General features: G+C 43.7%; 1 protein-coding gene across 3 annotated transcripts; it reads right to left on the reverse strand.

The window, feature by feature from the left end:
* chac2 (ChaC, cation transport regulator homolog 2 (E. coli)) lies at positions 1 to 27,840 on the reverse strand. 3 transcript variants are annotated; one of them, XM_078556985.1, is made up of 3 exons: positions 27,577 to 27,840; positions 17,478 to 17,513; positions 1 to 947 (listed from the first exon to the last, which is right to left on the reverse strand). In XM_078556985.1, exons 1-3 carry the CDS (start codon positions 27,709 to 27,711, stop codon positions 564 to 566), a joined length of 555 nt encoding a protein of 184 aa, XP_078413111.1. In that variant the 5' UTR covers positions 27,712 to 27,840; the 3' UTR covers positions 1 to 563. The 3 variants fall into 3 exon arrangements, with proteins under 3 accessions (XP_078413111.1, XP_078413112.1, XP_078413113.1); XM_078556986.1 differs by lacking the exon at positions 17,478 to 17,513 and having other exon boundaries at positions 27,577 to 27,830; XM_078556987.1 differs by lacking the exons at positions 17,478 to 17,513; positions 27,577 to 27,840 and adding an exon at positions 16,749 to 16,916.
* Between the last annotated feature and the right edge of the window lie 123 nt (positions 27,841 to 27,963).

Consider the following 27,963-nt stretch of genomic DNA (forward strand, 5'->3'; position numbering starts at 1 on the left):
ATTATCAGATGTTCTACATACAAGATCAACTTCTGGGACTAATTATGCATTCCATTGTTCATCTATTGTACTTTAATACACTGATTTCAATCCCTGGATGGCTGCTGTTTCCAGCAACAACAGGCAGACAGCATCCATATGAATGACATTTTACTAGATAATCATATAAGCATGCCAAGTTGAAATTTGACTTCTCCACTTAGAATTTATGGTAATATTAAAAATGATATTACCAATACCTAAATATTCAGGGTATGCAGTGCAAACCATTCTTGGGTTTAAACTATAACCAGGCTCGTCGACAAGTATGCCTCGAGCTTAAGCATGACTTTGCTAAGGACCATGGTTGAATAATGAGAGAACACATTTTGATACAGAGAATACATGGATACATACATACTTTTAAAATATCACACTAAGGTCATCAGCATTGCATTTAATACCCCTATGTTTTGGTGGGCATTGTCAGGAAAAATAGTGATACAGCAAGAATAAATTAAGAGTAAAAAGGGGTTAAGGTGAAGACATTCTCTGATCTAGCCCTGTTTTATTGCAACAATCCTTTATATACAGTTATTTTTTCCATTTCTTTCTAAAAGCTCCTTGACCATTTTCTCCAATGAAAAGAGATGTTCATCTGTATCTTCTGGAACAAGCTTGCGTATGGAGTCAGCAAGTTCAAATAAGTACTCCGTGTTCCTTCCACTTTGCCCAACAGCATTTGAAATCTGCAAAGCCATGTCTTCCAAGGGCGCTGGGCCCAAGTAATTGGGATTATCACATGTTCCTATGTATTGCATCACAGGGAAAGGATCTATTGAAGTATCCTTAGGATAAAATGTAACTGTAATAGTCCTGTAACCATCTTTTTCTCGAAAGTCAAGATATTCCTTTACCTCCTCTTCCTTTCCATCTGGAAGTTTATACACCACACCCCATACAAGGCCCTGAACATAAACATATGATATGGTAATGCATTTGTCCAAAGAATACATCTTACTCAATAATGAATTGCACTAGTTTACTGCAGAAAACAAGTTTAATGAGATATACATTTTTCACAAACATGGAAAAGCTACTTGCACTAAAGACATTTGAGGTTGCATTATGGATTATTGAGCCAATTGTATATGGTTATCAATGTAAATATTCATGCTTTGGATTGGTGCAATTTGCACTCTTCCAACCCGGATTAATAGCATGGCAGATTCTAATGCCGTACACACACACATATATATATATTCACATCTTAATTTTTATTGCTAATGTTTTGTACTGACTCTGATACAATGCTGCAGTTGAAAAATATCAATGGTAGCAATTGTTTCCTATCTTGAGTTGCCCCATAAAATTACTATATTGCAACACAGAATGTACAAAAGATGAATAATCATGAAACTTCAGTTTACCATATTAAGAATTCCACCTCCTCCTCACAACCCCCATTTTTATCTGAACCAATCTTAATCCAGGCAGAGAACATTGCTTAGCATTCCCTCTGGGGAAATCCTTGTGTGTAATATGCATGACTCTCAACCTCTTGGCTGAGATCCGAAACTCAACGTGGGACAAAATGCCTCAGAATACTTAAAATCTAAAGTATTTACACTGATCCAACAAATCATTTAATGGAAACTCTCACCAAAGTAATGAAACTTGACTGAAAGCCTGTCTTTCTTCTGACAAGATGCAAGCATGGAAAAAAAAATCAAGATTGCAGACAGTTTAATGTTGTTTTTGTATCACCTCCTTCAAAAGAAAATTTGAGGTCTCAATAAACACACTGTTATGGAACTAGTGTTGATAAGCATCAAATTAAATAGGGAATAATTCTGATGTATGAAATTAAAATGGTGTTTAATTTTACATAATCATACCAAAGATAGCAGAGAACAGAAGCCTCTCTGGCCAATCATGGATAGCTTATTATAAAACAGGCTCAGTTACAGTTTAGTGAATTTACTATTTGATGTGCTGTGGTTTTTCTATAGAAAATCAGCATTTTACTATTATTTATATTTTCTGCCGATTTAATGTATTTTGGATCAGAAAAACCATCCAGCAAACGATAGCATAGTGGTTATGTTACTGGACTAGCAATTTAGGGGCCTGGACCAACGATGGCCAGAGACATGAATTCAAATCCCACATGGCAGCCAGGGAATTGAACTTCAGTCAATTAAATAAATCTGGAATAAAAAGATATATCAGTAATGGTGACCATGAAACTAATAGATGGTCATAAAAGCCCATCTGGTTCATGAATGCCCTTTAGGGAGAGGAGTCTACTGTCCATGCCTATTCTGGCCAATACGTGATTCTAGACCCATAACAATGTGGTTGATTCTGAAATGGCCAAGCAAGTGTCTCAGTTTTATTAAACTGTTACAAATTTAACACACAGACTGTGGCAGTTCATGAAGGTACCTCATTAGCGCCTTCTCAAGGGCAATTAGGAATGGGCAATAGCTAGCCTTGACTGTGATGCCCACATTCAATTAATGAATAAATTCCAACTGTTACATAAAATTCCTAAAATTTGTATATTCTAAAGATGGCAAATGTACTCCATGATGGAATTATTCTCACCTATCTCTACTGTGGTAAAAGCAAAAAACTGCAGATGCTGGAAATCCAAAACAAAAACAGAAATACCTGGAAAAACTCAGCAGGTCTGGCAGCATCTGTGGAGAGGAACACAGTTAACGTTTCGAGTCCGAATGACCCTTCAACAGAACTAAGTAAAAATAAAAGAGAGGTGAAATATAAGCTGGTTTAAGGGGGGGTGGGACAAGTAGAGCTGGATAGAGGGCCAGTGATAGGTGGAGATAACCAAAAGATGTCACCGACAAAAGGACCAAGAGGTGTTGAAGGTGGTGATATTATTTAAGGAATGTGCTAATTAAGGGTAGAAAGCAGGACAAGCAAGGTACAGATAGCCCTAGTGGGGGTGGGGTGGGGTGAAGGAATCGAAAAATGCTAAAAGGTAGAGATAAAACAATGGATGGAAATACATTTAAAAATAATGGAAATAGGTGGGAAAAGAAAAATCTATATAAATTATTGGGAAAAAAAGGGGGGGATCGGAAAGGGGGTGGGGGTGGAGGACAGAGTTCATGATCTAAAATTGTTGAACTCAATATTCAGCCTGGAAGGATGTAAAGTGCCTAGTCGGAAGATGAGGTGCTGTTCTTCCAGTTTGCGTTGAGCTTCACTGGAACAATGCAGCAGGCCAAGGACAGACATGTGGGCATGAGAGCAGGGTGGAGTGTTGAAATGGCAAGCGACAGGAGGTCTGGGTAATACTTGCGGACAGACTGAAGGTGTTCTACAAAGCGGTCACCCAGTCTGCGTTTGGTCTCTCCAATGTAGAGGAAACCGCATTGGGAGCAACGAATGCAGTAGACTAAATTGAGGGGAATGCTGCTTCACTTGAAAGGAGTGTTTGGGCCCTTGGACGGTGAGGAGAGGGGAAGTAAAGGAGCAGGTGTTGCACCTTCTGCGGTTGCATGGGAAGGTGCCGTGGGAGGGGGTTGAAGTGTAGGGGGTGATGGAGGAGTGGACCAGGGCGTCCCGGAGGGAATGATCCCTGCGGAATGCCGCCATGGGGGGTGAAGGGAAGATATGTTTGGTGGTGGCATCATGCTGGAGTTGGCGGAAATGGCGGAGGATGATCCTTTGAATGCGAAGGCTGGTGGGGTGATAAGTGAGGACAAGGGGGACCCTATCATGTTTCTGGGAGGGAGAGGAAGGTGTGAGGACGGATGCACGGGAGATGGGCTGGACACGGTTGAGGGCCCTGTCAACTACCGTGAGTGGAAAATCTCGGTTAAGGAAGAAGGAAGGCATGTCAGAGGAACTGTTTTTGAAAGGGGCATCATCAGAACAGATGTGACGGAGGTGAAAGAACTGAGAGAATGGGATGGAGTCCTTACAGGAAGCGGGGTGTGAGGAGCTGTAGTCGAGGTAGCTGTGGGAGTCGGTAGGCTTGTAATGGATATTGGTGGACAGTCTATCACCAGAAATTGAGACAGAGGTCAAGGAAGGGAAGGGAAGTGTCAGAGATGGACCATGTGAAAATGATGGAGGGGTGGAAATTGGAAGCAAAATTAATACATTTTTCCAGGTCCAGATGAGAACATGAAGCAGCACCGAAGTAATCATTGATGTACTGGAGAAAGAGTTGGGGAGGGGGCCAGAGTAGGACTGGAACAAGGAATGTTCCACATACCCCATAAAGAGACAGGCATAGCTGTGGGGCCCATGCGAGTACCCATAGCCACACCTTTTATTTGGAGGAAGTGAGAGGAGTTTAAGGAGAAATTGTTCAGTGTGAGAACAAGTTCAGCCAGACGGAGGAGATTAGTGGTGGATGGGGATTGTTCGGGCCTCTGTTCGAGGAAGAAGCGGAGAGCCATCAGACCATCCTGGTGGGGGATGGAAGTGTAGAGGGATTGGACGTCCATGGTGAAGAGGAGGCGGTTGGGGCCAGGGAACTGGAAATTGTTGATATGATGTAGGGTGTCAGAGGAATCACGGATGTAGGTGGGAAGGGACGGGACAAGGGGAGACAGAATAGAGTCAAGATAGCAAGAAATGAGTTCCGTGGGGCAGGAACAGGCTGACATGATCGGTCTGCCGGGACAGTCCTGTTTGTGGATTTTAGGTAGGAGGTAGAAGCGAGCTGTCCGAGGTTGGGAGACTATCAGGTTGGAAGCTGTGGAAGGAAGATCTCCAGAGGAGATGAAGTCAGTAACAGTCCTGGAAACAATGGCTTGTTGTTCAGTGGTGGGGTCATGGTCCAGGGGGAGGTAGGAGGAAGTGTCTGCGAGTTGACGCTCAGCCTCTGCAAGGTAGAGGTCAGTGAGCCAGACAACAACAGCGCCACCCTTGTCAGCAGGTTTGATGACAATGTCAGGGTTGGACCTGAGCGAATGGAGTGCAGCAAGTTCAGACAGAGACAGGTTAGAGTGGGTGAGAAGAGCAGAGAAATTTAGACGACTAATGTCACGCCAACAGTTCTCAATGAAAAGATCAAGAGAAGGTAAGAATCCAGAGGGAGGGGTCCAGGTGGAGGGAGAATACTGGAGGTGGGTAAATGGGTCCGTTGAACGGGGAGAGGACTGTGGTAACCCTACTACTGTGGTAACCCTGGTTTAAATGTGTTCATCTCAGTCTTATTAACCTTCAAATGAACACTGATGGCTGAATTTTTGCCAAGTCGAGATGACTTGGGAACTCTAAGAATGGCGGGTGGGTCTGGGATTCCTGACCCCATTCCTGGGGTTTCTGATTTTTGGGAGTGCCTTTTAAGGCTGTGGGCTGCTTTGGGTTGCAAGCCTGCACCCTGCATTCCCAGCCTTGCTGGCTCCATTGCAGGCTTAGGCATATCCTACTTCTCCGCAATTTTCATGGAGTTGGGCCAGCTTTGCAAAGAGTTGTGATACCTCAAGAGGTGTCGTGAGCCATAGTCTACATGAGGGAACCTTTTGAAAGGCCAGTTCAAATGGCCCTTCTCATGTCCCTCATGCCAAGGTATGCCCCCACAAACAACCTCCATGGCTCCTCATGCCAAGCTATGGAACATCTATGTCCATTCACCCACTACACAGTGTTAGAAGCAATGAATGCTATAGTAACAATGGGATGTGTAAAGAAAAATTTGGAAAAAAAAGTAATTCATTGATAACTTTCCCCTTAAACAAAAAACCCTCCGTTTACTCATCCGGTACCCTCACGGCAGGTTCGGTGAGCTATTCAAACTTCCATTTGCTTTGGTGGGGCAGGAAGATCCCGCTGGTGGGAGAGATTGGAAAATCCCACCCATTGCATATTCTTGGCTGACAGTCCAGAAATACATTAGCCTGTTGAAACACCTGCACCCCAGGGAAGGCATTGCTTGATTGACAGTACTGGCTCTTTGATCTATGCTGTCAATTTCACAATGTTTATTTACACAAGATATATTTATTTACACAAGATAGATGTTTCAAGTACTTGCACTTTCTGCAATTGATATTTTAAAGGGTCTGGCTGATTGACACTTTTATTGTGCTGTAGTAAAAAGATTTTTTTTTGAGTGGAAAGTTATCAATGACATTTTTTTAAAAAAGCCTTTTTTTAAAAAAAAACTTATCCTACTGTGATTATAGCATTCATTGCTTCTATACAGTGTATAGTGGGTGAATGGACATGGAAGTGCCATAGCTTGGCATGGGGGGGCCACAGGTGTTGTTTGGGGGGCACATCTTGGCATAGGGGCATGAGGAGCCATAGGGGATGGGTGAGGGGATGTGAGGGGTGAGGTCTGGAAATCCTGCATTCATTGTAACTGGGATGAAGTCCCACAGCATTGAGATGGATTTTTTAAACAGCCCACCTCTGCACCCGGCAGGCCCTGTGGCTGCCTCCGAACTTTTTCCTGGGGCAGTCCTCACCTGCCCCCAACAATGAAAGACCAGTCCTTGCGGGCACTTTCTCCCGAGGCGGATGGTGTCAAGTCGGGCAGCTATCTGCCTCAAGGATGAAAATTCAGCCCTGAGTATTTATCATTCTTCTACAAGTCCCTGGTGTCTCCGTTTATGGCTGTAGCACTAACCTTCTTTAACCTCCTCACCTTATTCCTCTTAGCTTCTCTTTAAACTCATTTTATTTCTTGTCCATCCAAGCTCCATCCTGAGTTTCTCAGCAAGATATCCTTACTCCTTTCCTCCATCAGGATCTGCACAGAGTGATCTTCATCCTCTGTGATATCAACCTCCATCTCAATTTACTTTGCTCTTTTTCCTCAAGAGTTCACTGCTCACCTATCCTCACTATCCATATTCATGGCTATCTCCTTGCCCATGCCAGTTCATGGGGCCTCTGTATTCCCATTGCCTCAAGTGGGGTGGTAAATAGCCTTAGATTACAGGAGGATATAGATGGGCTGATCAGTGGCAAATGGAATTTGATCTGGATAAGTGTGAGGTGATGCACTTGGGCAGGACAAACAAGGCAGGGGAATACACGATGAATGGTAGGACCCTGGGAAGTACCGAGGATCAGAGGGACCTTGGTGTGCAAGTCCACCGGTCCCTTAAGGTAGCGGGACAGGTAGGAGTTCTGCTGAAGGGTCATGAGGACTCGAAGCGTCGGCTCTTTTCTTCTCCGCCGATGCTGCCGGACCTGCTGAGTTTTTCCAGGTAATTCTGTTTTTGTTCAGGTAGATAAGGTGGTTAAGAAGGCATACTTGCCTTTATTAGCTGAGGCATAGAATATAAGAGCAGGGAGGTTATGCTGGAACTGTATAAAACGCTGGTTAGGCCACAGCTAGAGTATTGCGTGCAGTTCTGGAATCCGCATTATAGGAAGGATGTGATTGCACTAGAGAGAGTGCAGAGGAGATTTACCAGGATGTTGCCTGGGCTGGAGAGTTTTAGTTATGAGAAGAGATTGGATAGACTGGGGTTATTTTCCCTGGAGCAGAGGAGATTGAGGGGGGACATGAATGAGGTATATAAAATTATGAGGGGCATTGTTAGGGTAGACAGGAAGGAACATTTCCCCTTGGTGGAGGGATCAATAACCAGGGGGCATAGATTTAAGGTAAGGGGCAGGAGGTTTAGAAGAATAGGAGGAAGAATTTTTTCACCCAGAGGGTGGTGGGAATCTGGAACTCACTGCCTGAAAGGATGGTAGAGGCAGAAATGCTCATAACATTTAAGAAGTATTTGGATGTGCACTTGTGATGCCATGGCATACAAGGCTATGGGCCTAGTGCTGGAAAATGGGATTAGAATAGTTAGGTACATGTTTGACCAGTGCAGACTTGACGGGTCCTATTTCTGTGCTGTAGACCTCTATGACTCTATGTAAACATGGCTGAATTCTTAGAATGTAAAGGGTGAGGAAAATTTGCATTTTTAGATAAATTGGGACAGTTTGAATTTCAAAAAAATAGTAGGATGTTTACATCTAACAAGATATGATAGGCCAAGCAGTGTGTCTATTTTTCCCAAAGGTTAGTGACAATATTATCGCCATGAAAAGTTTATATTGTGGGAAAGTAGATTTTCAAAGACATATGGGACAATGGAATTTACAGATTCAAAAAAAAGAGAAAAGTATATAAGGGAGAACGAAAGGCTATGTTGAGAGAGGCCCTGTGACATCTAGCATAAGCTTGTGAAACAGCCTCAGAAAAGCCTCCAGCCATGTCTGCATGAATCTGCTGCATCCAGCCCTTATAGGTGATAGTTTGCAATTTTTCAATCTCACTTGCCACGGAGGGTTTTGGAATTGACTAGGGAACATAGTTTGTGATGCGGGCCAAAAAAAATGGTTTTAGCCTTGCCAAGGTTTAATTGGATGAAATTGTGGTGCATCCAGACCTGGATATTTATGATAGGTATGCTGACAACATATCAGGCAGGGATCAAGTGAGGTGGTGGCCTATCTTTCTAATTTTAAAATCTATTTTTGACTGTTGCCTTACAAGGTATTTGGGAGTCAGCTTAAGTAGGAATTTTAGTATTTACTATGGTATTAAGTAATTGGAATCTTATGTATGTGTTTGACAGCTTTTATTTTGTTAAAAAATATTTTCATTTGAAATTCTAAAGGTCTTAGTGGACTTATTACTTCTGATTTCAGTGTTCAGTCTTCTCTGAATAAATACAAATTGCAAAACCATTGTGACTGCGGAACCAAGTTTCCCTCGTGGATATGGGTCCAGCTGGCACACATCACTTGCTACGTCATAACACCATGTCTTTATTTTCCCTCATGTCTTTTCTAAGCTCATCTTGTCCATGAGATTCATGGCACCATGCTCCTTTAACACCATTCCCAGTAAACTGTTGACCACCTAATTTCCCATCCTGGCCCCCATACTACCATGTAAATTGCTTTCAAAACCGTTGTCATTACCCCTCCCCTCATCAAGACACTCACCTTTGACTTCTCCATCCCTGCTAGCCACCTTCAACATCCCATTCCTCATTTTGTTCTGGCCATCTCTCTAAAACTGTGCCCATTTTTCTTCAAATGACATTTTTGAACTACAGATTTCGATTCCTGTCAAGCACTAAAATGGGCCTAATCAGTTGCAAGTTACACATTTTGACTGGGATCACAGTACAGCGTCTCTCCTCATCTTTCTCGATCTTTCTGCAGCCTTTAATACAGTTGCCCATGCCATCCTGCACTAAAGCCTCTCCTCCATTATCCAGCTTAGTGAGACTGCCTTTTCTTGGTTGCATTTTTACTTATTGTGAAGAAGTGTATATCCGCTCAAGGTGTTATGGGGCACTTGGGGTGTGTGGTGGTAACCATCTAAGCTCCCACAATTGAATTGGTTTCAAGAACTCAAGGGTGTGATCGAAGTGCTGGCCATCCCAACAAGGAGTACTTGATCGTACTATCCAATCTGAGCCAGAGAATCTTCTACTTCTCTTTCCAGCTCTGCAAGTCACCCCTGGAGCTGCCAAGGATCTATCCTTGGCACTCATCTATTCCACATCTATATGCTGAGATATCAGGTTCCACATGTATGCTGATTAAATTTAGCAATACCTCACCACCACCTCACTTGATCCCTGCCCTATATGTTGTCAGCACGCCTATCATAAATATCCAGGTCTGGATGCACCACAATTTCGTTCAATTAAACCTTGGCAAGGCCAAAACCATTTTTTTTGGCCCCCATCACAAACTGTTCCCTAGTCAATTCCAAAGCCCTTCGTGGCAAGTGAGATTGAAAAATTGCAAACTTAAGAAAGTTGAGATAAAGAAGGAAGAAATTATAGTCTTCTTAGTCTAACATTTGGGGAAGTTATTAGAATCTATAATTAAGGTCAGAGTGAATGAGCACTTCTGAGAAATTTGAGCTGATTAGAGAGCCAAAATGGATTTGTAAAGGGTAGATCATGTCTAACAAACTTAATTGAATTTTTTGAGAAAGGAACTAAAATATTAGACAATGGGGCATCTATTGATGTAGTTAACATAGATCTTCAGAAGGCATTTGATAAATTTCCACATTAGAGACTGTTAGTTAAATTTAAAGCTTGTGGAATTGAAGGCTAATTATTGACTTGGTTAGGAGATTAGGTGGTAGAGGACTGACAGTATTAATAATGGGTACATTATTGGATTGGAAGGAAGTTCCACAATGATCTGTGCTGAAGCCTCAACTAATCATATATTCAAGTGCGCTGATGACAAAGATTGGAGAATATACTAAGTAGTGTAGATTGGGGCATAAAACTACAAGGAGACATTGACAGATTAAGTAAATGGACAAAACTGTGGCAGATGGATATCAATCCAGACAAGTGAAGGGTGTTGGGTCAGGTCTGGGGTAGGGGAAGGAGGGAGAAAAGAGTGTCCCTGTGGGGGTGGGAGGAATCCTGTGGGTGGGGGGTGGGGGGGTGAGTCTTGGTCTGTGCAATAGTTATTATTGGTGTAACCCAGTCGGAACCATCCGAAGTTTGCGATTTAAATCACATTTTTTGGATGGTTCTCAGTACAGGGCAGTTGCCCAGGGGAAGTTTGCACTTCTGGGCAATTGCCATGCAAACCTTACCTACGAACTTCCGATAGGGATTCTCCAGCACGTCTTTGGGGTACCTCCGCAATACAATGCTGGGGAGCTCGGAAGTTACGGCCCAAAATGTTATAGATGTAACTTGGTGTCATGCTTAGCTCAATATGATTTGAACAAGGTTTGCATGTGATACTTTCTGGGGATTTCGTTTTAAAAGAAAGGAAGCATTTAAATGGCAAATGCATAATGAGCATTACAAAAGAACAGTCACACCATTTGAAACTAGTCTGCTCTACAGGATCTATAGTTACCATTCAACACCACTATGTTCCTACTGAGAAAGGCAGAATCAAAGCAAAGCTGAGGATTAGGGCAAAATAAAAGGATATGCTGTCAAGACTGACAATAAACACCAGCAAGCAAAAAACATGGAAAAATGCAATTAGGAAATTTTGCAAAAATCTATCAACAACTTACATTTATATAGCATCTTTAACATAGAAAATGACTTTAGGATCTTCACAGAGGGGGAAATTGGATGGCAGCTAAAAGAGAGGGACCGGGAGGGGTAAGCTTAGGTTTGGTTAAAGAGGTGGATTTTAGGAGAGTATTAGGGAAAGAAAGGTAATAGAAAGACTACGGGCTTTGTAGCAAGTATTTCATGGTAGGACAGCAACTAAAAGCACAGCTGCCAATGGGAGGCCCAAAAATGGAGGGATAAATAGAAGTTGTATAAGAAGCTTCTCTACAAAATCCAAACTTCCAGTATTGTACTAATATATTGAGAACTAGCTGGAACGCCACAGAAAAAGTGGTTATAAATGGATTTGGATCTATTTGGAGACAGGTCACTGGTGATTTCCTGCAGAGTTCAGTGTTGGGATCTTTGCTGTATTATTTTTAACAATGTTCTATATTGGGATATGATCTGCAATTTTGCATAAGATACTCAAGAGTTGTGCGAATGTCATGATTGTAGGTGGTGCTCGACTGCATCAGGTCAATCTTGATGCATTGGGATTTTGATTGGCAAATGATGGTTAACTTGGAAAAGTGCAGTGTTATGTGGGCAGGATGAATACTAAACATATGTACAACCGTTAGAGAAAAGCATTAAATTAGGGAAAGGAAGAGAGAGATCTGGGTGTTCTAGTGCATGGATCTCAAAAGGCTCATGAGCCATGAAGTGATAGCCAGATTAGGGTGGATTTACAGGATAATTAATTACAAGACAAAATATACTACTTTGTCCTTATACATTATGTTGGTCTGGCCTCAGTTAGAATAGGGCGTCCATTTTGGTTTCCTCACATGTTGTGTGATAGAGGCTTTGGGAAGGGAGGACCACTCAATTAATGCTGAACTTGAAGCATTTTAGGGCACAATCATCCCCAATTTGCATAAGTGCAGTAGTGGGTGGGATAAAGGACATTTTACCTGCCGGCTGCAATGGCGGGTTTATATGCGGTATCACCCCATTCCCACCTCCTTCACTATGCATTCCTGGGAAACACGCTGGGTCGCTGGCGGGGCAGCCTCTGATTCACCCACCCCGCTCTCACCTCAGGCCTTCAGTAAATCAGGCGCCATATTTAAAGGCTGCCCCTGGACAGAGCTAGCACTCTTCAAGGGATAGGAAGCTGCTGGGAACTGTTAGCTGTCAAAGGGAGGAAACATGCTGCCCCCAAATTTAGCAACACTGCCCTTGAGCACCTACTGGTTGCAGTGGAGACCCGCTGAAGTCCTCTACCCCCGCTCTGGGCGAGGACCAGCAAGAAAGATCACCAATCCAGCATGGAAAGCGGTATAGCGGTGGTCAGCACCGACGCCCTACAAAAGAGGACAGCCAGCTAGTGCGAGAAGAGGAAAATGATCTCCTCCATTCTACCAGGGTAAGTCACTCTTCTCATCACTCTCAATTCTCAAACCCATCATACATCCACAGGGATCTCAATCACTGCCAGTTCAAGGGGCATAACCATTCACACACTCACACATCTTCATTTGCCCTGCGGATCATGTCCTCATTCCGTCCATGGCATCACTCACCACCCATACACATGCCAGGCATCCTTGTTATCTGGCCTGGCAGGTGTCCTGCTTACACCCTCTCCATCTCTTTTCATACTGGACAAGCTGGCACACAACAAAGGGACAGGTCGCAGATTGGTGGAGGAATGCCAGAAATCAAGGTCCTCACAGACTTTGAAAATAGAGTCATCACCTGACTGACGACAATCTGGACCGTTCCTGTGCTGACGTGGAGGCTGGCGGTGCTCAACCAAGTGAGGATCCAGCAGTGCAACATCCATCAGGTAACCATGCTGTGAGTGAATTCCCCTGTTCCGCAGTCCCCTGCCCTGCACTAATTATCTCCCCTTGCTTTCTGAAGTACATCTGGGAAGCAGCCGAGGGGGTCCACGACCCAGATCCTCAACTTGCGCCCCGAAGAAATCTCGAAGAGTCTGATGACACAGTCATTGAAAATCCGTCACAGCGCTCACCCACACCCTCCACCAGCGCAGAGACACACACCTCAGTGGGACCAAGCTCTAGAGTAGCCTTGGGGTCACAATCTGGCGAGCACATTGCACTGTCTAATCCACAGCAGGCAGTAGCAGGGACTTCCCAGGTTTTTGGCATCCGGAGGACTGCTGGAGACCAGAAATCTGCTGGGTTCAAGTCAGATGAGGAACCTCTGGGCTCAGTCGTACCTCAATTGCTGGAGCTGCAAAGGCAAGCTTGGGAACATCAGGAAGGGATGTCCGCTGCACTACACTCCTCAGATTGCAAGGCACAATGGAGTAGTCCGTCCGTCTTCAGTCTCAGGTGATAGCGCCAGCATGCAAAGCACCGAGGTTAACACCGGTAGGATGGTGAGCCGCCAAAGAGACCTTGGACGAGGACATTGGTCCTGCACTGCTGTGAGGGCTCAACTCCATCGCTGACGCCATAGTAGGTCTCCAACAGTGTCAACATGAGAGGAGCGTGGGGTAGCTTGATCTCACTCCAGCTTCCCCTTCGCCTCAAGGAGTCAGCCAGGGGCCCTAGGGCACCCATTAGGAGTATCAGCAGGTGCACACTGTGGGGTCATCCACCCAAATGACTCCGGGAGTGTCTGACTCATCCGAATCCCCTCTTCCTATGACCCCAGCAGCTCCACAGGCCAAAGAGAGTGCCACTGTCACAAAGCAGGACCCCGAAAACTGGCCAGGGTTCTCCAGAGGATGCCGGTCAAGATCATCATAGACAGAGCGTAGCAGTCAGCAGGCTGCCTCCATCTCTGCTGTGGATGTCAGGGGAGCACTAAGACATAGTGGCAGGGTTAGGAAGGTTAAGAAGATATAGTTGCACAACCTGGGCACAGGTGTTAATCACTTGTACATAATGTTCACTATTGTAAATAAACTCCCAAGAATGTCTCCTTGACTTGACTCCTTGTTCTGATGAGCAGTGTTCGTATCACTCAAATGGGAAACATTGGTCCCTGCACAAGATAAAGTCAATCCAGTGCCTCTTCCCTGTGCTTTGTGCAACCTTCTCAGCACACTGATGGTGCACCTTCAGAGTCACTGGACACATCAATCATGCCTGCACCTCAAAGGGGCTCATCATTGCTGCTAGAATGTCCAGATCCAGCAACACAGAGTTCCGTCATTTTCTCTGTGTGCTCTCAGCACCTTGGAGGTGCAGCTTGCCCACCACCCCCCATCTCATCAGCATCTGTGTCCGGTGACAGTGTCTGGTCCTGAAGGGTTCAGCTCATGAAGGATGCCATAGGATCAAGGGAAGTTGCATCTCCATGCTATAACCCTGTTCACAGAGCACAAGCGATCGAGCATCAGCCAGACAGCTTATGTGAAAGTCTGACTCCTATGTGAGGTCTACGGAGTGTCCCCACTGCATGTAGTCATCATCCTCCTGGGATGTAGGGACTATGGGCATCCGCTGCGTTTTCATGACAGGAGCCTTATCACAGAGGGTATGTGCAGTGCCATCAGCCAGACAGAAGTCAAATGTTCACAGATGCAATGTGAGGATCTATGGTGTCTCCTCCCTGCATGTTGTCATCATCCTCCATGAATCTAGCAGCTATGAGGGTTTCCCGAGCGCGCCTGTCTTATCTGGCCAGTGTGATGGCCACATCACCGTCATCCTTGCCTTCGAGCACCTCCTCGCCCTCATCCCGGTTAACAGCCTCCTCATTGGAGGAGACATACAGCTCCTCAATCTCCTCCTCAGCAAGCTCCTCTCCCTGTTGCAGCGCTAGATTGTGAAGGGTGCAGTAGGCGACAGCGATGCATGACATCCTCTGTGGACTATACTGTAGGGCTCCAGCAGACCGGTCCAGCACCGGAACCTCATTTTCAACATTCCGATGGTTTGCTTCACTAAGGTGCGAGTTACAGCATGTGCCTTGTTGTACCTTCTCTCTGTTGCGCTCTGAGGCCGCTGCATGGGCATCATCAGCCACGTCCTCTGCGGGTAGTCCTTGTCCCTGAGGAGTCAACCCTGCAGCCTCTGTGGACCCTGGAAGGTGTCGGGGATCTGAGACCTCCTGAGAATGTATGAGTCGTGGGCACCCTCTGGAAACCATGCGCAGACCTGTTGGATGCACTTGTGGTGGTCGCACACCAGCTGAACATTCAGTGAGTGGAAGCCCTTGTGGGGCTGACATAGCGGAGATCTGAGCGCCATATGAGTGCAGTCAATAGCACCCTGCACTTGTGCGAAACTCGAGATCTGCACAAATCCCAGTGCTCTTGCTTGCTGGATTTCCTGATCCTGGGCAAAATGCATAAAGTTGTGTGCCTTCATGAATATGGCGTCTGTGACCTCCTGGATGCATTTGTGTGTGGAGGCTTGCCAGATCCTACAGTGGTCAACTGTGGAGCCCTGAAAGGACCCAGTGGCATACAAATTGAGCACCGCGGTCACTTTCCCAGCCATTGGCAGTAGATGCCCTCCATGTCGCCGTGGCGCCAAATCCTGCTGCAGGTGGCTGACATGACAGACTAGTTCCCTGGACATGCGCAGTCTTTGACGACACTCCTTCTCGATCATCTGCAAAAATGACAGGCATTGTCTATAGACCCTAGGTCTAGCTAGGCGCTGCCCAGCGACGGCTCGCTGTGGCTCATCAGCGGTGTGCACAGGAGCACCAGCTGCCCTTTCGTCTTGAGTGCACTGCTCCTCTCTCTGCCCAGCCAGGTGCCTCTGTTGCTGTCTTCCCCTTTGTCTCTGCTCCCTGTAGGCCATGAGGCATACAGCTAGGTTATTAGGCTCCATGCTCTTGATGTACTCCTCCTGCAGGATGAAGGAGAGATATGCATGGATTAGCTTGGGTATACTAAGAACCTCTCTTGGTTAAGCCTGAAGGCCCCTTAACGCATGCTGGAGTGCGCTAGCCACCACATGGATGGCCAGATTTTAATTCATTGCATGGCTGCCTGACGCCCCAAACACCTTCGTCCCAGTCCACCTGACTGATTGGGGGCAGCTTCACCCACTGGACTGACTGCATGCTGTGCTGTCAGTTCAGGCATTCTCCTAACCCACACTGCAAGGGTGCACTGTTAGCTTGAACCATGGGGGAGACTGGTCCAAACCTGATGAAGAAATTGTAAGGGGCTCTGAGCAGCTCCATCACTGACTGCTCCATGGCCAGTTTTCGCAAGGAGATTGCACAACTTGCACATTCATCCAATTGTTCTGCACTGAAATGCTCATTAGTATCGAGTCTGGGCCCGAGGGATGAAAGGTTCTGGAGTATTTGGTGGCACTTTAAAGCGTTGGCTGAAAGGGCAGATAAACTAGAGGCTGGACTCCAAGCCTGTCAATGTGGCTGCGCCTGAACTGTCTCAGCGGGAGAGGAATGGTCACTTTATACAAGGTATCCCGAATGCGTGGCTGCTTCTTCCCCCCCCAGCTCCTGCATGTGTTTGTGCTCTACCATAAGACTGTGCTGCCTTGCCCCCACCCCCTCACCCCAACTGCAGTGTAGCCTTTGACTTGCGCAACTCGCTTCAGACCGTGCTTCCTTGCGTACCACCACCCCCTACCATCTCGCCAGAGACACAGTGCAGACCTTGCCTCGGCATCGCACTGTCAGCCAGCCAGGAAAAACTTGTCTGTGCCCTCGCCTGAACGCGTGGCACCTCAACCTTGAAGTCGAACACGTGACCTTCGCAAGTGCTGCGCAACATTAGTGAGCACTCACCTCCAAGTTCCCCTCGAAGTTCAGCTCAGCAGGTGCACACATTTTAAATGCTGTTACGAAACACGTCGGTGTTCCTGGATGATCCAGCACAGGAGGATGATTCCGGTGAGCAGGGATTATAATTACATAGATGTTTTAAAATGATATCCCTGATGTCCGGCAGGTGGAGCGGATGATCGCAAACTAGTCTAACGACGTCTTGAACCCGATTTTTGGCTTTCCCGCCATATTATTTGCTCATGCCCACCATGATGCCCGATGCCAAAGGGGATGGAAAATTCTGGTCTTAGTGTGGGAGGGGTAGGGCACTGCTCAAGAAGATAAAGGAGCTGCAAGGGCATGGATTAATTTAAAGACAAGGACGGGAAATTTAAATCTGAGACTTTTTGCTAATCTGTCAGCATTAGTTTTAAATCCTGTGCAATAAACAAGCACGCTTTAGTTTAATATAGTTTCCCCATCCTTCCTAATCTGGATGCTGATAAATAAAAGGTGCTGTATTTTACTGCAAAGTTTGTGTTATTTGAGAGAATAGATCTTAGCAGCAATATTCAACACTATAATTTAGAAGAATTCTACTGCTATTTTGCATACACTTGATCAGCTAATAAATATACAATGGCTTGCTGTTGTTCCTATGCAGAAACTTAAATATTTCAAATACATTTATGAATGAATTGAAAATCTTAAACTGAAGGACTGATTTATAATTATGCATTATTCTTTTACCTCAGGATCTTCAACAAGTGTGACAACTCTTCCAGGCTACAGGAATGGAATAAAAATACATAAAGTCTTAAGATGTGTATAATCACACAATTTAATTATACTATGATTAAGGACAAGCCAAATTTGGTCGAATTTTAAAAGACCTCATAAAATAAAAATTATTTTCTTACGTTACAACAAAACTGACATACACTTGGGCTCCAAATACTATGGTTCCAGTAAAAAGCATGTGACTTAAACCAGAATTTTATTAATGACAGAACACATTGTAACTTGTCCTTTCAGAAACCATTCTACAGACTACTTACCTGTACTCTCCCACAACCTAACAGGAACAGATTACCTCGCTGCTATCAGGCAAAGTAAGTTGCTGTACTACAGAGTCAGTCTATATTCTAAATTTTATTTAGCATTGCACATTTGAACGTACTGAATCTTAAGCCATGATGAACATTTGATACCCTAAATTTTATGCATTTTAAAATGTTCTCCAAGTTTATTCTATTTGTACAGCGGAAATAATAATTAAAATTACATTGGTAAATTACAGACCTTAATGGAAATAAACCCTAGAAGAAAAGTACTTTTAGAAATTTTAGATTTGTTTTATTCATAAAACTTTACCTCAATTTGAAGAGGAAATACTGATTATACAGTACAATAGTCTATTGTTTAAGGTCTGGGACTAGCAAGTCACAGGTGGCAAGTTCAAATCTCACCATGACAAGTCGTGAAACTGAATTCAGTTAATTCTGGGAATTTATGGGACAGCTGGACTTTTGTAAAGAAACCCAACTGGTTCACTCAAGTTACCACTCCTATCTGATTCAGCTCACATGGGACTGCAGTTTCATATTCTGTGGTTGACTTCTAATGCCTACAGACAACTAGGGATGGGCAATAAAACTCCCATGCCAGTGTCAACCACATCCCAAGAACTGCAAATATTTGAATGCTTTAATTTGATGTTTCTGGACTATAAATGATAGATATATTTTCAATACAACACCTTGATAAATGTGCTGTTTTCAATAATAAAGAAACACTAAGTTGTATTTGCCATACACAGAAAATGTTTCTTAACTTACATCTTTGAACCCCCATGATCAACATCCTGGGGGTTACCATTGAACATAAATTGGGCCACAGAGCAGGTCAGAGGCTGGGAATTCTGCAGTGAGTAACTCGCCTTCTGTCTCCCCAAAGTCTGTCCACCAACTACAAGGCACAAGCCAGGAGTGTGATGGAATAATCACTGCATGCCTGGATGAGTACAGCTCCAATAACACTCAAAAAGCTCAACGCCAGTCAGGACAAAGCAGGTCGCTTGATCAGCACCTCATTAACCAATTAAACATTCACTCCCTCCACCACCAACACACAATGGCAGCAGTGTGTACCATCTATAAGCTGCACTGCAGCAACTAACCAAGCCTCCTTCAACTGCATTTTGCAAACCCACAACCTCTATAACCTAGAAGGATAAGGGCAGCAGATGCATGGGAACACCACCACCTGCAGGTTCCCCTCCAAACCACACACCATCCTGACTTGGAACTGTGTTGCCGCTCCTTCATCATCACTGGATCAAAATCCAGGAATTCCCTTCCTAACAGCACTGTGCGTGTACCTGCACCAGATGGACAGCAGCAGTTCAAGAAGGCAGTTCACCACCATCTTCTCAAGAGCAATCAGGGATGGGCAACAAATGTTGGCCTTGCCAGTGACGCCCACATTCTGTTAAAGAATAAAAAAAATTTAATCCCCAGAGGAAATGCAAAACAAAAGATCTGTCTTTGCACTAGAAAAAAATCGGAAATGCCAGGTACAATTCTCATTTTCAGTGAAGAATTATCAACACAAGCAGTCATTCTCATCTCAACTCTGGAATTCAGGTCATGTCCAAGCTTGGACCAAGGATGTACTGAGATATGCAGCAGTCTTCTTGGCAGAATTCAAACTGCATCAGTAAGCAGGTTATTGGTAGGTGCTGCTTGACAGAACTGTTGATGACTCCTTCCATCATTTTTCTGATGATTGGGAGTTGGCTATTGAGCAGTATTTGGCTTGATTTGATTTGCCCTGCTTTGTTGCAGTGCAAGTCTGAACCAGTACATCAGACTCAATAGCTTATCGAGAACAGGACATATAATAAAAACTAATCTAAAGATTGGCTGCAGGAATATCTGTATGGTATATCCTTAATAAACAAGTATGATTGACAAACCGAGTTCTTTGAAAATGCCACAAATAAAAAAAAACTATGATAGTGAACTTCAACCATTTGTTCCCACATGAAAAATTTCTAAGTTAAAAACTATATTTAAAAAAAAGCCCAAGGTATAACATGAACCTTGATTAAGCAATTGGTTTAAAATAAAATACTTTGAGAGGCATAATGTTAACTTGGGAGGTTTTGAAAGGCATCATGCAGGGTTCAGTGCTTGGAAAACATGCTTTTCTCATCTATACTCATGTCCTAAATTTGAAATCAAATGCAAGCTGCTCAAATTTAAGTGACAGCACTAACATAGGGAAAAAGTAAAGATAGAAGGCACTGAAAACAAATTGCAGAATTTAAATTAGCAACGTAATTGCAAAGACAATTGGCAAAATTAAACTTGACACTGCTAAATATTACATAAGAACTATGAAATAGGAGGAATAGGCCATTCAACCCTCAACACTGCTCCACCATACAATACGAACATGACTGATCTGATCGTGGTCTGGGCTCCACTTTTCTGCCCGCCTCCCATAACCCTTGACTCCCATGTAGATCAAAAATGTGTCCAACTAAGCCTTCAATATATTCAATGAACCAGTCTCCATTGCTGTCTGGGGTAGAGATTTCCAAAAATTAATGACCCTGAGGAAAGAAATTCCCCCTCAGCCCATGTTAAAGGGGAGGCTCCTTATGCTGAAACTTGCCTCCCTAGTTCTAGATTCCCCTACAAGAGGAAACATACTTTCAGCATCTACCCTGTTAAGCGCCCTCAGAATCTTATGTTTCAATAAGATCACCTCTCATTCTTCTAAATTCCAATGAGTACAGGCCCAACTTGCTCAACCTTTCCTCATAAGACATCCGAGGATGTCTTCATTGTAGGATTCAACCTTGTGTACCTTCGCTGAACTGCCTCCAATGTATTCATATCCTTCCTCAAATAAGGAGACTAAAACTGGAAACAGTACTCTAGGTGTGTCATCATTAATGCTCTATACCAGGCTTGTCCAACATGCAGCCCGTGAAGCCCCTCTATGCGGCCCCCAGAGCCGGTCAAACAGGTAAGTTGGAATGGAAGATGCTGCAAGGAGCAGCTCCTCCAATCAGGGGTTGTTTCTCTTCCGTGTTTGCTGCTGATAGGCTCACTCCCCCTCCACAGCGGATGCAGGTGGGTGGGAGGAGCAAGTGAGTGTGGCGGGCAGAGTGAGCAAGTGTGCGGAAGGAGCTTGAGAGAGAGAGAGAGAGAGAGCGTGACTGAGAGAGGGAGTGTGTGATTTTGTGTCTGCCTTACTCCCAATTTCAGTTTTCTCAATTACTCTCATCACCACACATACACACATCCACTTACAGTGGATGAGGGTGAGTGAGCACCCTAAGACTGGGTGACACACTCTGACCCTCTCACACTCTGGTCATTTTTATTAATTACTTATTTTTAACCTAACTTATTGCTATGACATTGAGAAAAAATAGACCAGTCATTGTTTCTTTTCTTAATAATTTCAAAATAAAATGTTGAGTTCAGTTTAAATTTGTGCTGAACTTTATCTTTCTGAAATTTGCTCATTGGCCCCTTGAGGGAAAAAATGGAAATGTGGCCCAAATGAAAAGGTTGGACAAGCCTGCCCTACACAATTATAGCAAGACTTCCCTACTTTTATACTCCATCCTTCTTGCAATAAAGGCCAACATCCCATTTGCCTTCTTAATTACTTGCTGTACCTGCAGGACAACTTTTTGGGGTTCATGTACTAGCTCACCCAGATCTCTCTGTACTGCAGCATTCTGCTATCTCTCTCCATTTAAATAATATTCTGCTTTTCTATGCTTCCTACCAAAGTGGACAGCCTCACACCTTTCACATCATACTTCATTTGCCAAATTTTAGGCCACTCAATTAACCTATTTATACCCGTTGCAGATTCTTTGGGTTGGATGTTTAAATTGGGGTTAGGAACCTGACGCCCGGATGAATTCCGGGGCCCAACTCTGCACCACAGCAGTGTCAATCTCATTTAAATGTAAATACCCTAATTGGACAGGAGGTGAGCTTGGCACCCAATTTGAGGATTCAAGTGTCTCCAGGAGATGGAAACTGCCTGCAGAGCACCAGCGGCAAAGATGGCAGCCATGCTGGGGGCTACTTCTGCAAAGATGGATATAGCAGGCAGCTCCTTACAGGGCGAGTAGCATCAACGAGGATGAAAGGGGTCATGTCAGAAAAGTGGAAGTCCAGTGCTTGCATCGGCACAATTATGTTAATTAAAAAACAGTCCCAACACAATCCCTGGATTTCCCTTTCATAAAACCATGTTGACCCTGCCTGATGGTATTATGAATTTCTAAATGTCCTGCTACTATTTCCTTAATAATGGATTCTAGCATTTTCGCAATGACAGATGTTAGGCTATCTGACTTAAAGTTTACTGTCTCTCTTTTCTTGAACAGAGGCATTACATTTGTGGTTTTCCAATCCGCTGGGACTTTTGCAGAATCTAGAGAATTTTGGTACATTATAACCAATGTATCTACTATATCTGCAGTCACTTTTTTTTTTAAGACCCTAGGATATAGGCCATGAGGTTTTTTAAAATTTATTTGTTCACGTGGGAGTTGTTGGCTAGACCAACATTTATTGACCAGCATTTATTGACCATTCCTATCTGCCCTTGCAAAGGTGGTGGTGAGCTGCCTTCTTGAGCCACTGCAGTCCATGTGATGTACACCCACAGTGCTGTTAGGAAGGGAGTTCCATTTTGACTCAGCAACAGTGAAAGAACAGCAATATAGTTCCAAGTCATGATGATGTGCAGCTTGGATGGGAACATGCTGATGGTGGTGTTCCCATTCATATGCTGCCCCTGTCCTTCTAGATGAGAGGTCACGGATTAGGAAGGTGTTGTCAAAAGAACCTTGGTGAGTTGCTGCAATGCATCTTGTAGAGGGTTCACACTGCTGACACAATGCACCACTGACAGAGGGAGTGAATGTTTAAGGTGGTGGTTGGGTGCCAATCAAGCAGGCTGTTTTGACAAGGGGAGATGGTTAGATTCTCTCTTGTTGGAGATGGTCATTCTCTGGCACTTAAGTGGCAAGTAACATTTGTACCACACATCAGCCCAAGCCTGAATGCTTCCAGGTCTTGCTGCATCTGGACATGGACTGTTTCAGTATCTGAGGAGTCACGAATAGTTCTGAACATTGTGTAATCAGTGAACATCCTCACTTCTGACCTTGTGATAGAGAGAAGGTTATTGATAAATCAGCTGAAGATGGTTGGGACCAGAACACTACCCTGAGGAACTCCTGCACTGATGTCCAGGGATTTGTCAGCTTTTGGTCCCATTAGTTTTCCTCGTACATTCTCCTCAAGTGATTGTGATTATTTTAGATTCCTCCCTCTCTTTTTCCCCCATTGATTTTCTACTATTCTTGGGATGCTTTTAGTGTTTTCGCCCGTGAAGACAGATATAAAATTCAAAGTCTCTGCTATTCCCTCGTTTCCCATTTTATATTCTCCAATCTCATCTTTTAGGGGATCAATGTTTACTTTAGCTACTCTCTTCCATTCTATATACTTGTAAAAGCTCAGTTTGTTTTTATATTTCTTGCTAGCTTACTCTCATTATTTTCATTCATTCTTTTCTCTCTATTTTAATTGGTCATCCTTTGCTGGTTTCTAAAATTCTCCCAATTTTCTGACTTACTGTTAATCTTTGCAGCATTGGATGCCTTTTCTTTCAATTTGATACCATCCTTAACTTCCTCAGTCAGTCAGTTTCATCTTTCTCAAAGAAGCTTTCTCTTCTCAAGGCATATATCTTTGTTGAGAGTTATGAAATATTTCCTTAAATAAATGTCTGCACTACCTATCTACCGTCTTATCTTTTGACACCTTTTCCCAGTCTACTTTAACCAACTCTGTCTTCATACCTTTGAAATTGCCTTCACTTATGTTTCAGACGCAGGTTTCTCACTCTCAAAGTGAAATTCTATCAGTTCTGTGTCTATATTGACTATGAGATCATTAATTAATCCTGTCTCATTATACATTTCAGGTTCCCTGGTTGATTCCACCAACGTATTGTTCTAAGAAACTGTCCAAAATACACTATGAACTCATCCTGAAGACTACGTTTGCTAATTTGATTTGTCCAATCTATATGAAGATTAAAATCTCCCACAATTATTACAGTACCTTTCTTACAATGTTCTACAGTGTAGCTACTGTTAGGAGGCCTATAAGCTACTCCCACCAGTGACCTTTCTTTTGCTAGCTCTTATTTCCACTGAAACTGATTCTACATCTTGATTTTCCAAGCCAAGATCATTTCTCACTACTGCACTGATCTCAAACTTTATAAGAGCCACCCCACCTCCTTTTCCTTTCTGCCTATCCATCTGAAATGTCAAATACCCTTGAATAGTCAATTTCCAGCCTTGATCACCTTGCAACCCCAACTCTGCAACTGCTATCATATCATACCCATTTAATTCTATTTATGCTATTAATTCATCTATCTTGTTACAAGTGCTTTTTGCATTCACTTAAAGAGCCATAAATTTTGTCTTTTTACCTTTCGTCCCTACTCTGTCCCTAATTGCTGGTGCACTCATATGTTTGTGCACTCTGTCCCTTGCTGTCACACTCTGGTTATCATTATCCGTATTTCTACCCTGTGCTATTGCCTTGTCTTGTCTTTTCTTGTAAATGTTCTAAATCTCCCCTCAGATGAACCCTTCCCCCTACCGTTTAGTTTAAAGCCCTCTCTGTAGCCTGAGTTTTTTGATTTGCCAGGACACTGGTCCCAGTACAGTTCAAGAGAAACCCGTCCCAATGGAACAGCTTCCTCCTTCCCCATTACTGGTGCCGTGCATTCAACTTTCTGATCCCAGTGATTCAATTTTCTCATGCCTCAGGTAGTAATCCAAAGATTATTACCATTGTGCTTCTGCTTTTTAATTTGGCCCACAGCTGTTCATATTCCCTCAAAAGAACCTCTTTCTTAGTCCCAGCTATGTCATTGGTCCCTACGTGGACCATGACAACTGGATCCTTCCCCTCCCACTCCAAGTTCCTTTCCAGCCCCATTACAGAAATGCACATAGATCAAAGTGAATTATACTGAGAGAAACTTAGAAAGTAGGTCCAAGAGTGATGGCATACTCATGACTTTCGGATATATAGTCAGAGCATTAGAGTACAAGATACTAGAGCATATGTTGACACTTCACAATGCAGAGGTCAGATCACATTTAGGGAACATGTACAAGTATTTGAGGGATAACGAGGGGAGCATGGTAGATGTGGTGAAAAGGAATAAGCAATGAGGATAATTTAGAGAAACTCAACTGTTTAATCTAGAAACAAGAGACCTCTTAAAATGCATAAAATATTAACTGGTGAAAAGATATAGCCTTTTTGTTGCAGAGTATACATACTTTAGTATACATTATCGAAAATTAAAAACAATGGCCCAGATTTTGTGGCAGTCACGACACTGATAGTGTCAGTGTTCGTTATCATGCTCTACTGAAACTGCCAGCAACCTCTGGAGTCTGCATTTGCACAGTGAAATACAGAAATCCAGAAGTTGCTGTCAGTAATTCTACTCTTCTCTATAGGGTGTACTGTTGAAGTCCCCATGAATGGCAATCAATTAGAAATCACTGAACTGACAAGAACTTGCCCTATATGCTATTAGCTTCGTCGTAAAAATCTTTGATAAAGTTACATCTTGTTGATTAAAGTGTAACTAGGTTTTTTTAACAGCATACTAAGTTTATAATTATTGCTAAACAGCCTCAATGGCCCTGAAAAACAGATTTTATATTTGAGAATTATCAAATTTCTCCATTATGTTAAAAAATTCACACATTTTTATAAACAGTATATCTAAGAAAAATTTTTCATGATACTTCATCTTCTACTTTAATCCCACATGTATGCCCCAATCATTTATTTCATTTTCTGTGAAGTTTAAATTAAAATGAAGGATAATCATTGCATTTTACTTCCTGGTTTGATGTCGGAGAATTGTTCAACATGATTGCTTGTTTACCCTGCTTGATGACTTCACAGTAGTTGGAATGTCTGGACTACCCTTAACTTGGCACCAGATTCAAATTAACATTGAGAAAGAGGAAATCCACAGCCGAGATTGCTAAATCTTTGTGAGCAGTTTCCTTTTAGTTTAACAGTGACCACCATTGCTTCACTGCTGATTGCAAAACCCAGGCCAAGAACTGGGAGTGTGAATTTTACTTATTTCTGATCAATGCCACATAATCATTGTGGCCACATCTTCCAGCTGTTTTCAAATCTCCCAACTCCAAGAAAATTTAAGACAAAGTAATGGCCAAGAGATGAAATTACAAATACAGTCAAATTGACCAGGCATTCAGCAGCTGCTGCAGTTTCCAAGGCACTTTGGAGCTCTAGTTAATCTGGTGTATACCTAGGACTTTTGAGGTTCGTTGCTCCCTTATTACCTTTAATATTAACACTTTGCACACCGGTGTATATGCTGAAAGTCCACCATTGAAAGTCAAACATTTACTCAATGGTGACTCAATCCTCAATACTTATTGTTCAGATTAGTTCTGTTATTTCAGCGCGTTCCTGACTTTGATGGCTTGACAAAATAACTTGGGTGAGGAGAAAAATCTATGCAGATGGTTTGCAATCATGATGCCAAAGATTTGTTTTAGTTGTATCAATATTGAAGTGTTATCACCAAACACTTAATTTATGTTTGATATCAAAGATGCCAATAATGGAAATAATGAGATAAGTAAGTTTGCCTTATAAGTCAGGGCACTGCATATGCAGACCAATCTCAGGTTTAGTTTTTAAAATTTATTTACAGGATGTGGGCGTCACTGGCTAGGCCAGCATTTATTGCCCATCCCTATTTGCCCTTGAGAAGGTGATACTGAGCTGCCTTATTGAACCACTGCAGTCTCTGTGGTGTAGGTACACTCGCAGTGCTGTTAGGGAGTTCCAGCATTTTGATCCAACGACAGTGAAGGAATGGCGATATATTTCCAAGTAAGGAAGGCAAGTGGCTTGGAGGGGAACTTCCAAGCGGTGGTGTTCCTGTCCTTCTAGATGGTAGCAGTCATAGGTTTGCAAGGTGCTGCCTAAGGAGCCTCGGTGAGTTTCTGCAGTGTATCTTGTAGATGGTACACACTGCCACCACTGTTCATCGGTGGTGAAGGGAGTGAATGTTTGTGGATGGGATGCCAATTAAGCAGGCTGCTTTGTCCTGGATGGTGTCAAGCTGAAGTGTTGTTGAACCTGCACTCATCCAGGCAAGTGGAGAGTCCGTAAGCACTGAATCATAGTGTGGTACTGCAGTGGGTGAGTCAAAATTTAACATAGAAATGTTATTATTCTATAAGTAACTAGTGAAGCACAAATTAACTATGGAATGACAAAGGCTTGTAGCTCCCACAAACGTGAATACAGTTAATAACTGATCAAGATCGCTTGATCCATGAATAAATCTGACCCACATTTTATGGTGACCAGGGAAAATATTATTGGGGATTTATACATGGTTTTTGAGTCGGCTGCAAAACCTCCGAAAATCAAAGCACGGGCTGGTTATACTGTAAGGCATTAAAAGGAGCAAGTCCTGTCTGCACTACTCCCAATTTATATTGAGCAGAGGTGTGACCATGTGGAGAAGGGGAGAGTCACAGCCGACTCCCAAAGATCTGAAGGGTGGATTGTGGGGGAAGACATCTTCTGTCACTTCACCGGGATTTAAACAGCTGCCACAACTGGAGACAATTATTCGGATCAAATGTCAGCTCCTCAGCAGCTTGTGCCGGTGCTGAGAGCCCAGAGCCGCCTCCCTGACTCACCTTGCCCGGGACACCCCGGTGGTCGGTGCTGCCCTGCCAGAAGCGACGGATGTAGCCCCGAATATAACCCACTAACTTCTCCTGGTAAGGGAAATCCACTTTCCAAATCAGCGAGCCGTAACCGAATATCCACATATTGGCACACCCTTCCCCCCCGACTATTACCGACTGCTGTGTCCCTTTTAACCGTAAACAGACCGATCTCAGGAAAGGTCTCAGTGCCTCCGCAATCAAACCGGGAACCGATTCCCCAATAGCGCGGCCACCTCCAGCGCAGGCGCACGGGGCTGTGGGGCGCGAAAGGCTTCACGGGAAATGGAGTTCCACTGGCTTCACTTTGTCACGTGATCTCGCGTTCCACTGGCGCCGGCCTGCTCAATTCCCAAC

Source organism: Cetorhinus maximus, chromosome 14 (assembly GCF_964194155.1).
Source record: "Cetorhinus maximus chromosome 14, sCetMax3.hap1.1, whole genome shotgun sequence".
Lineage (NCBI taxonomy): Eukaryota > Metazoa > Chordata > Chondrichthyes > Lamniformes > Cetorhinidae > Cetorhinus > Cetorhinus maximus.

Bases quoted from the DNA above. Each gene is read 5' to 3' on its own strand.
- chac2 (XM_078556985.1), bottom strand. From the start codon at position 27,711: ATGTGGATATTCGGTTACGGCTCGCTGATTTGGAAAGTGGATTTCCCT. The intron at 17,514-27,576 runs GTGAGTCAGGGA...CCATTCCTGTAG, and splicing joins ACCGGGGTGTCCCGGGCAAG to CCTGGAAGAGTTGTCACACT. The intron at 948-17,477 runs GTAAAAGAATAA...GTTTATGTTCAG, and splicing joins CACTTGTTGAAGATCCTGAG to GGCCTTGTATGGGGTGTGGT.